Source organism: Dendrobates tinctorius, unplaced genomic scaffold, assembly GCF_039654945.1.
Source record: "Dendrobates tinctorius isolate UK_male_01 unplaced genomic scaffold, ASM3965494v1 ptg000086l, whole genome shotgun sequence".
Taxonomy (NCBI): Eukaryota; Metazoa; Chordata; class Amphibia; order Anura; family Dendrobatidae; genus Dendrobates; species Dendrobates tinctorius.
Window position 1 is genome coordinate 67,531,296 of NW_027361754.1, and position 10,801 is coordinate 67,542,096.

General features: G+C 41.9%; 1 protein-coding gene across 1 annotated transcript; it reads right to left on the minus strand.

The window, feature by feature from the left end:
- Positions 1-1,033: 1,033 nt before the first annotated feature.
- On the minus strand, positions 1,034-1,975 carry LOC141098115 (olfactory receptor 5V1-like). The gene has a single exon (XM_073585684.1). It carries the CDS (start codon positions 1,973-1,975, stop codon positions 1,034-1,036), a length of 942 nt encoding a protein of 313 aa, XP_073441785.1.
- Positions 1,976-10,801: the final 8,826 nt, after the last annotated feature.

The following is a 10,801-nucleotide window of genomic DNA, read 5'->3' on the forward strand; positions in this document are numbered from 1 at the left end:
CCCAATCTTTCTTCTTTTTCTTATATATGTGGTATATTGTTGTATATATATTTTTTGCAAATTTTTTGTATTAATTTCCCATATATGATGCTTTCATCCAGTTTCACATTTAAGTCACTATGGTGTATTTTTAATTATATGTATTCATTCATTCCCTATGTGATTAGCTCTCCCGACCTGTACGCGCCTGTTTGTCACGACCCTCCTGCTCCCGACTGCTTTCGGCGTCTCTATGCATTGGTGGTTCCTTGTGGCTCCTCCTCTGGCATGACGCTGACGCTGGCTGGCGTCGTTGGTGTCTTGACAATGGCGCGCGTCACTTCCTGTTCGGGACCGCTATTTCTGGTCGCGCGGTCAAACGCGCTATGACCAGGCGGTATAAAGAGACAGGCAGTCATCAATGTAGTTATGCCCCCTGAAGAAGGAGGACTGAAAGGAGCGTCGGGACCTACGTGCTCATCCGGGTTACAACACGGTTCCTGCTGCTGCCGCTAATAGTTGGTAATTTAACTCCTTGTATTTGATTTGGCAATTTTGCGGTAGTGATTAGTAACATGGGAGGCCATGAGCAGTAAGCAGGGTGGGATTCTTATGGATATAGCTAAGGGGAATGATTGTGGTATATACCCCAGCTGTGTGTGTGTGTCCATTATTTTCCCTCTGGTTATTATATACTATGGGTGGTTTTTTCCCCCTTGGGTTAAATCACAATTGTGAGATCATTTTATACATTACTAGTATATATTAATCTGGATGTGTACGTCCCTTTGCATGTGCTTATGTACCACCATTATGTGTGCATTTTCCTATACCTTCCCCCATATACACCTGTCGATTGGATTTTACTAATTGCTCTAAATAAAATTTGTATTTTTATATGTTATTTTGGCCTTGTGTTCACCTTTTTTTTGTTATGGTTTACATATATATTTAAGTAAATTGGTCCTAAGCGGTAATTCCAGACATAGCCCATGGACAAGTGTGATGTCCTTTCTAAAAATACAGATCTTTTTCCCTAATGCTGGACATCCCCTTAATATCTCTGAAGTACGACAAGACACACTATCTTTCTAACAGCAGCCTTCACGTCACTGTTCCTCAGGCTGTAGATGAATGGATTGAGAAATGGTGCAACAAAGGCATATAAAGCAGATACCACTCTGTCATGATCCATCGAGTAACTGGACTTGGGCCTAAAGTACATAAAAATAGCAGAACCATAAAACAAAGTGATGATTATGAGGTGAGAGGTGCAGGTGGAGAATGCTTTCTTCCTACCCAATGTTGTCTTTATATTGAGGATCGTTGTGATGATGTGTGTGTAGGAGATGATGGTCAATATGAAGGAACTGACAATGACGCAACCACAGGCCACAAGGAGGACAATTTCATTTTTCATGGTTGATGTGCAGGCCAGCTGCATTACGGGGGGAATGTCACAGAAAAAATGATTAATCTGATTATCTCTACAGAAAGGCAAGCTAAAAGTCAGAATTGTGTGTATTAAGGAGTTTATAGTGCCACCAATCCATGAAGCGGCTACAAGTTGAATGCATATTATTTTATTCAAATTAGTGCCATATAGCAGAGGGTGACATATTGCGTTATACCGATCATACGCCATCACGGCTAGCAGGTAGCACTCTGTTCCACCCAAGAGCAGAAAACAATACATCTGTATGACACATCCCGAGAACGAGATGGTTTTATGGGTTGCCAAGAAGTTTGATAGCATTTTGGGCACGGTGGTAGAAATGTAACAGATCTCCAGGAAGGATAAATTGGCAAGAAAAAAGTACATAGGGGTGTGAAGAGAAGACGTAAGCCTGTATGCCAAGATTATAGATATGTTACCCATTATGGTTATAATATAGATGAGCAGGAACAGGGCAAAGAGCAACTGCTGGAGAACAGGAGCCCCAGAAAATCCCAGTAGGATAAAATCTTTGATTGAAGTTTGGTTGTTTCTGATCATTTTGTCCTTTAAATTTGAAGATTAAAAAAAATATTATTATTAGGGGGAATTATACTCATTTTCAAGCACTTTTTAGGTTTTCAGTTGAAAGAGGGTTTATCATTTGACTTAGCCACTTGGCGAAACGTACATTGGGGTGTGTTAAGGTGGTGTTCACATGGCTTGTATTAAAGGGTTAATCCCAAAAAAGAAGTTATACCCTATTCATACGATGGGGGGTATTTTGCCGATCTCTGGCGGTCTGACAACTGTGACCCTCGGTAATCACAAGAATGCGGCTTTGCAAATCCCTGTCTGGCATGGAGTGATAGTATGCAAGGTCGACCACTGCCGGCGAGAGTCAAGAGCTGTACACAGCTATTTTTGTTAGTCCCATTGACAATGAATGGATCAGAGACCAAGCGCGTGCACCTCTGCTACATTCAATATGGGGTGGCAAAGACCAATCTTTTGTGTTCTAGTTCTTTGTTCTCATGATTGGTCAGGGTTTTGGTGGTTGAACACCCAGCAATCAGCAAGTTATTCCCTATACTGTGAATTCATATTAATTTACACTGCCTAGTGCCTACTAATACTTGTTCCTATTTTGGAGGGGCCTAAAGTGTGGCTAGGATAGTCTCTAGCTTTATTATGTTTAAAGCAATTCTGTCTTGAGACTTCACAATACATATAGCATGCATTATTAACCCCTTCACCCCCAAGGGTGGTTTGCACGTTCATGACCGGGCCAATTTTTACAATTCTGACCACTGTACCTTTATGAGGTCATAACTCTGGACCACATCACATTTGAAGCCAGTTTGAGGGGTCTATATGATAGAAAATACCCAAAAGTGACACCATTCTAAAAACTGCACCCCGTAAGCTGCTCAAAACCACATTCAAGAAGTTTATTAACCCTTTAGGTGCGTCACAGGAATTTTTTTGAATATTTAAAAAAAAATGAACATCTAACTTTTTTTCATAAAAAAAATACTTCAGGTTCAATTTTTTTTATTTTACCAAGGGTAACAAGAGAAATTGGACTGCAAAAGCTATTGTGCAATTTGTCCTGAGTACACTGATACCTGATATGTGGGGGGGAATGACTGTTTCGGCGCATGGCAGAGCTCAGAATGGAAGGAGCGCTGTTTGACTTTTTCAATGCAAAATTGGCTGGAATTCAGATTGGACGCCATGTCACGATTGGAGAGTCCCTGATGTACCTAATCAGTGGAAACCCCCTACAAGTGACCCCATTTTGGAAACTAGACCCCCCAAGGAACTTATCTTGATATGTGGTGAGAACTTTGAACCCACAAGGGCTTTACAGAAGTTTATAACGTACAGCGGTACAATTAAAAAATCATATTTTTTCCACAAAAATGATCTTTTCACCCCAATTTTTATTTTCCCAAGGGTAACAGGACACTAAAAGTTATTGTGCAATTTGTCCTGAGTACGCTGATACCCCACATGTGGGGGTAAACCACTATTTGGGCGCATGGCAGAGCTCGGAAGGGAAGCAGCGCCATTTGACGTTTTTGGCTGGAATTGAGATCGGACATCATGTCGCGATTGGAAAACCCCTGATGTACCAAAACAGTGGAAACCCCCCACAAATGACACCATTTTGGAAAGTAGACCCCCTACGGAACTTATCTAGATGTGTGGCGAGAACGTTGAACCCCCAAGGGCTTCACAGAAGTTTATAACATACAGCCGTACAAATAAAAAATCATATTTTTTACAAAAAAATGATCTTTTCACCCTCAATTCTTATTTTTCCAAGGGTAACAGGACCTTAAAAGTTATTGTGCAATTTGTCCTGAGTACGCTGATACCCCACATGTGGGGGTAAACCACTATTTGGGCGCATGGCAGAGCTCGGAAGGGAAGCAGCGCCATTTGACGTTTTTGGCTGGAATTGAGATCGGACACCATGTCGCGATTGGAAAGCCCCTGATGTACCTAAACAGTGGAACCCCCCACAAATGACACCAATTTGTAAACTAGACCCCCCAAGGAACTTATCTAGATGTGTGGTGAGCACTTTGAACCCCCCAGTGCTTCACAGAAGTTTATAACGCCCGGGCGTGAAAATAAAAAATTCATATTTTTTCCACAAACATGATCTTTTAGTCACCATTTTTTTATTTTCCCAAGGGTACCAGGAGAAATTGGACGCCAAAAGTTGTTGTCCAATTTGTCCTGAGTATGCTGATACCCCATATGTGGGAGAAAACTACTGTATGGGCACACGTCGGGGCTCGGAAGGGAAGTAGTGACGTTTTGGAATGCAGACTTTGATGGAATGGTCTGCGGGTGTCATGTTGCCTTTGGAGAGCCCCTAATGTACCTAAACAGTGGAAACCCCCCACAAATGACCCCATTTTGAAAACTAGACCCCCTAAGGAACTTATCTAGATGTGAGGTGAGCACTTTGAACCCCCAAGGGCTTCACAGAAGTTTATAATGCCCGGGCATGAAAATAAAAAAATCGTATTTTTTCCACAAACATGATCAATTAGTCCCCAATTTTTTCATTTTCCCAAGGGTAACAGGAGAAATTGGACCCCAAAAGTTGTTGTCCAATTTGTCCTGAGTATGCTGACACCCCATATGTGGGAGAAAACTACTGTATGGACACACGTCAGGGCTCGGAAGGGAAGTAGTGATGTTTTGGAATGCAGACTTTGATGAAATGGTCTGCGGGTGTCATGTTGCCTTTGGAGAGCCCCTAATGTACCTAAACAGTAGAAACCCCCACAAATGACCCCATTTTGGAAACGAGACCCCCTAAGGAACTTATCTAGATGTGTGGTGAGCACTTTGAACCCCCCAGTGCTTCACAGAAGTTTATAACACTCGGACATGAAAATAAAAAAATCATTTTTTTCCACAAAAATGATATTATGGCCCCAATTTTTCATTTTCCTAAGGGTAACAGGAGAAATTGGACCCCAAAAATTGTTTTGCAATTTGTCCTGAGTAGGCTGATACCCTACATGTGGGGTAAAACACTGTTTGAGCGCATGGCAGAGCTTGGAAGGGAAGGAGCACCATTTGACTTTTTCAACTCAGAATTGGCTGGAATTGAGATCAGACGCCATGTTGCATTTCGAGAGCACCTGATGTGCCCAAACAGTGGAAACCCCCAATTCTAACTCCAACCCGAACCCCAACACACCCCTAACCCTAATCTCAGCCCTAACCCTAACCATAGCCCTAACCCTAGCCCTAACCCTAACCCTAGCCCTAGCCCTAACCCTAACCTTAGCCCTAACCCTACCCTAGCCCTAACCCTAGCCCTAACCCTAGCCCTAACCCTAACCCTAATGGAAAAATGGAAATAAATACATTTTTTTTATTTTGTTATTTTTCCCTAACTAAGGGGGTGATAACGGGGGGTTTGATTTACTATTTATGGCGGTTTTTATGTTTGGCAGCTGTCGCACGCTAAAAGACGCTTTTTATTGTAAAAATAGTTTTTGCATCACCACATATTGAGAGCTATAATTTTTCCGTATTTTGACACACCGAGTCATGTAGGTCTTATTTTTTGCGGGACGAGTTGACGTTTTTATTGGTACCATTTTCAGGCACGTGACATTTTTTGGTCGCTTTTTATTCCGATTTTTGGGACGCAGAATGAACAAAAACCAGCGTTTCGTGAATTTGTTTTGGGGGGGTGCGTTTACACCGTTCCGCGTGCGGTAAAATTGATAAAGCGGTTTTATTCTTTGGGTCAGTACGGTTACAGCGATACCTCATTTAGGTCATTTTTTTATGTTTTGTCGGTTTTATGCAATAAAAACTATTTTATATAAAAAATAATTATTTTTGCATCGCTTTATTCTGCGAGCTATAACTTTTTTATTTTTTCGCTGATGATGCTGTATGCTGGCTCGTTTTTTGCGGGACAAGATGCCGTTTTCAGTGGTACCATGGATATTTATATGCGTCTTTTTGATCGCGCGTTATTACACTTTTTGTTTGGCGGTATGATAATAAATCATTATTTTTTGCTTCGTTTTTTATTTTTATTTTTTAAGGGGTTCGCTAAAGGGATTAAATAATGGGACAGTTTTATAGGGCGGGTCGTTACGGACGCGGCGATACCTAATATGTGTACTTTTATTGTTTTTTTTTTTTATTTCCAAAAAATGGATTTATTGGGGGAATATTTTTTTTTTTTTCTAATTTATTTGGCGATTTTTTTTTAATTATTTTAACACTTTTTTTATTTTTTTTTAACTTTATTAAATAGTCCCAGGTGGGACATCACTGTCCTGTGACAGATCGCTGATCTGTCACATCACAGATCACTGTGACAGATCAGCGATCTGTCACAGGCAGTGCAGAAGGCTTCCTCTTGCCTGCGCTTTGCAGGCACTGAGGAAGCCAGCTTCCTGCAGGCCCCCGAAGGCCCCCGTCGCCATCTTGGATTCGGGGGCCTGCAGGAAAGGAGCCCCCTGCAGCAGCGCTGCACATTGCGCTGCCGTGGGGGGCTCAGGGAAGCACGGAGGGAGCCCCCTCCCTGCCGATGCTTCCCTTTAACCCCCGGTACACCGCGATCATGTTTGATCACGGTGTGCAAGGGGTTAACGTGTCGGGGGCGGTCCGTGACCACCCCTGACACATTGTGCCGGGTGTCAGCTGTGATAATCAGCTGACACCCGGCCGCGATCAGCGGCGCTCGCCACGTGGGCGCCGCTGATCGCAGTAGACGTACTATCCCGTCCATGGGCATAGGGGCCCAGGTCCCATGGATGGGATAGTACGTCGGATGGCAGGAAGGGGTTAAACAGATATTTTAGACCTATATTTACCTGAAAAATTAATGTCAAAATGGCTGAATAATCTTGATGCTAAGATTACCATTTTATGAGTCCAGCTAAAAAGTTAGAGAGCTCATAGGTCCAAGTGCATTCAGTTTTCTCCCACCCAGCTTGATTGACAGCTGCAGCTTGTTCTGAGCAACGGGAGATCTCAGGAACAACAGGGAGGAGAGACACTGAGGAGTGGTCAATCAAGCTAGTTTGGCTTTGAAATAGTTAAACTTTTATAAACAATTATACAAGTGTTCTGACGTGGATTATTAAAGTAAGTATGCACGCTTCCCTATGCTATAGCAAGCACACAAATCACTCTCTGCTCGCAGCTGACATCTGTTGGGTATAGCTGTTTAGTGAGAGATGTCAGCAGAGTGGAGACAGTGATGTGATGTGTGGACAATGCACACATAAAGCAAGTTTATCTTCAGACTGTGATGGCTTTAGGCAACCTGGCATTGTCAATCAACATAGGAAGAGTAACGGAATTCTAAAAAAATGGTGGGAACAGCACACTGAAGTGTTTAGCTACATCGCTGCATTGAGGGTACACCGAGTACCCGCATTTGCACATTACAATAAGTTTATCTTTTCGGACAAAAAAAATAACATATTTGAAACCTAATTCAATTATTTTTATTGTTATTCCATCTCCTACAAGGCTATGTGGTTAGTTTGGAGTGTAGTTTGGGGTGATTAACATCCTTTAATTACAATATTAGTTTTCTGCATCACTTGTATTATTAAAAAAAGCAAATCCACACTTACAGTATACAATGCTACTCAGAGAATGTCCGGCTCATTTCTTCAGTGCAATCTGGTTGAAATTCCAAATGATCTTGTCTGTTGTTTTTATCATCCATTTAATTCACTTTGCAGCATTAAAAATAGGGCAATAGTTAAACAATGATTAAAACAACATTCCTCTAAAATGAAAATAAAATACTTAAACAAAATGCAAACAGAAAAAGATTTAATTAAATATAACCTAATAATTGTAAAATAGCAAAGTGTACAGTCCACAACATTTATGCTGTTTTTACAAATGCAGATATTTTTAAAAAAATTTGCATTATAGATGTGATCATTTATAAATGCAGGAATTACTTACAGTAATAAAAATTTAACATTTTCTGTTAGGTGTATAGCCTGCACTGGATACAGAAATGATTGCAACGCTTAATAAATGCACAGCTATTTATTCACCATTCTCCTGACTGTGGATTTTGGAAGAAGACTTAAGAACAGGAATGAACCGTATCGATTTATGAAAATGAAACTTTTTGATCGCCTGGGAAGGTTTCTTGCACTCGTTGACGTACATTTAAAATTAATATTATTAATAATATTATTTTATATTTAAATGTATCACATCTTTATATAGCAAAAGTCTGCAAGCTGAGAAACCCAGGCTGCAGATCTCAAGATGAAGTGGTGATACATTCTACAGCTGAAGAGGAGCGAGTTTGACATTTTACTCCACCATTAGTAAAATAATAATGTTGCATATTTGATTGCAGCTGTACAGAAAATGATAGATAACGTCATTGCCCATTGTACTGTAACAAATGATATGCTCAGCTTCCTGTTCCTAAAGCTCCGCAGTATCAGTATAATGGATGAGAAGCCAAAAATACAGAATAAGAGAGAATAAAATGAGATTTTAGTGAAATATGCACTAACCTTGGCACTGTCATTGCTTGTCTGAAAGGTACCATGTTCGATGCATTTTTATTAATAGATGTTAGGGGTGGAGTAACTGCTTTACAAAAAATACCCTGCAAATCCAATGAATAACTATGGAAGTGCAATCATGTGATTTACACAATTAAATCGTCTTTTTAATTGCCCTAGTGACTATAGGTAATAATCCTCACAGGAGCACATTGGTTGCTCAGAAGGCTAATTACATGCAGAAACGTAGGGGACCATTAGGGAAAGTTCTTGCTCATACAAATAAGTTGCATCTTGTTTGCAGCCTCATTCTATAACTTTTAGTCCAATTTGTTTTTTTACAACAACTTTGTTTTCAACAACTTTGTTATTGCAATTTTTCTTTAAATAATATTTATCTATTACAGTTATTGGAATTAATATTAAGAAATCACTTGAACTGGAGCTCTTTGGATACTCCAGAAGACATGCACTCCATCTATACCAAACATGAGCATGGAGGGTGAGGGGGTGTTACTCCTATCTCTTAACTAATCGAGAAAGTTTTCTCCCCCTGGGTATTGCTATGGTCATAAAAAAATCAGAGATCCAAGGTTCCAGAAATACTGTATGTGTCCTTGTAAGCAGGTCGTGGGATGCAGTTGACGGACAGGAGACAGAGCAAGAGTTAACAAATTTAACAATTTAATTTAACAGAGTATAAGCTCTCCCTTCTGCGGTACTCACGGTCACTGAGCACAGGGCACCCCTCTCTCCTACAGTCACTGGGCGCATGACACCTCTCTCTTCAACGGTACCGCTGAAGATGGCGGGAGCCGACAAGCACAGCCTGTTGCAGCGCTGGTGCTCAGCGGACGGAGCACACTGCTCACCCTGCTGCTTTTTCTTTTATCTGGCCCCTCCTACCCAGGTCATGAGGTTGGTCTGGTCCCTCATTTCTTCCCCCAGGCAACTTGGGAGGCAGCCTCAACAGTTCCGGACCCAGCTCGGTACAGGTACCCACAGCCTGGTCTTCCTCCTTACATCCTCACAGGGGTGAACATATCATTGGTGTAACATGTGCAGCCACACCAGGGCCCAAGAGATAAGGGGGTCCCTTTTGACATTCAAATCAGCAAAGAAGGTCCTGTCGCAGAAGCAAAGAGGGTCCCATATACTGTTCTTGCACAAGGACCCTCTTCTGTCTGTGTCCACCAGATTCCAGGGGTTGGACGACTGTGATCCTCAGCTGCTGTGGCATTTGTGGGTACGCCTGCAGCAAATGTCAGGGCGAGAGCAGGAAATCCAGTGTTGAAAGTTGTATTTTATGTCCATCCTTCATCCTCTGTTAAATAAAAAGTTATGTTTTCCCTTTTTCCCAGTTGGAATGCAGCTGCAACAAAGTATTAAGTTAAAGGGGCCAAATAATACTGCATGCCACACTTTTCAATTTTTGAATTTCCACAAAAATGTAAAATAACCAATAAATTTAATTCAACTTCAGAACTGGGTTCCACTTGTTGTTGATTCTTCGCCAAAAATTTACATTTGGTATCTTTATGTTTGAAGCATGATATGTGGGAAAAGGTTGAAAAGTTCCAGGGAGCCAAATACTTTTGCAAAGCACTGTATATTTGGCAAGCGCTGACGGACACAGCTGATACACTGGCAGGCGGCATGGATGCTGGACAGGCAGGCTGGCATGGCTGATAAACAGGCAGGCTGGCATGGCTGATAGACACGCTGGCACAACTGATAGGAAGGTGGGCACAGCTGACAGGCAGGTAGGCACGAATGACAGAAACGCAGGTAGGCACGGCTGATAGACAGGCAGGCAGGTACGGCAGATAGACAGGCAGGTGGGTATGGCTGATAGGCCAGTACACAGGAATACAAGCACAGGAACCTGAGAACTAACAAGAGTGTTATGAACAAACTTACAATGTTGCACTGGCACCTTCCATCAGGTGGAGGTGCCTTATAGAATGAGTGTCTCCCTGCCATTGGCTGGGGACACTTTAGGATGGTGCATGCCGTCCCTTTATGAGGAAGGGATCTGCGTGCTGTGCTCACACCTGGGCATCGGCCACCAGAACAGGAAGTGTGGGATCGAGGCCGTGGTGGAGAGTGAGTCAGTGAGTCAAGAGAGGCAGAAGGATGAGATGTCGGAGCTACAATATCCTTCACCCCCAGAAGAAGGCAATAGCAGAAATGTGCGTAGGGGCAGGCACCGTCACCCACCAGAGGTAACTTTTGTAACATCTTGATTCTCTTTAGTAGCTCTTCATACTCCTTTAGGAGATTGTTTTTCCACTAGAATTTTTTTGTACGTTCTACCTTGTGAAGTATGCTATTTCAT

Bases quoted from the DNA above. Each gene is read 5' to 3' on its own strand.
- LOC141098115 (XM_073585684.1), bottom strand. From the start codon at position 1,975: ATGATCAGAAACAACCAAACTTCAATCAAAGATTTTATCCTACTGGGA.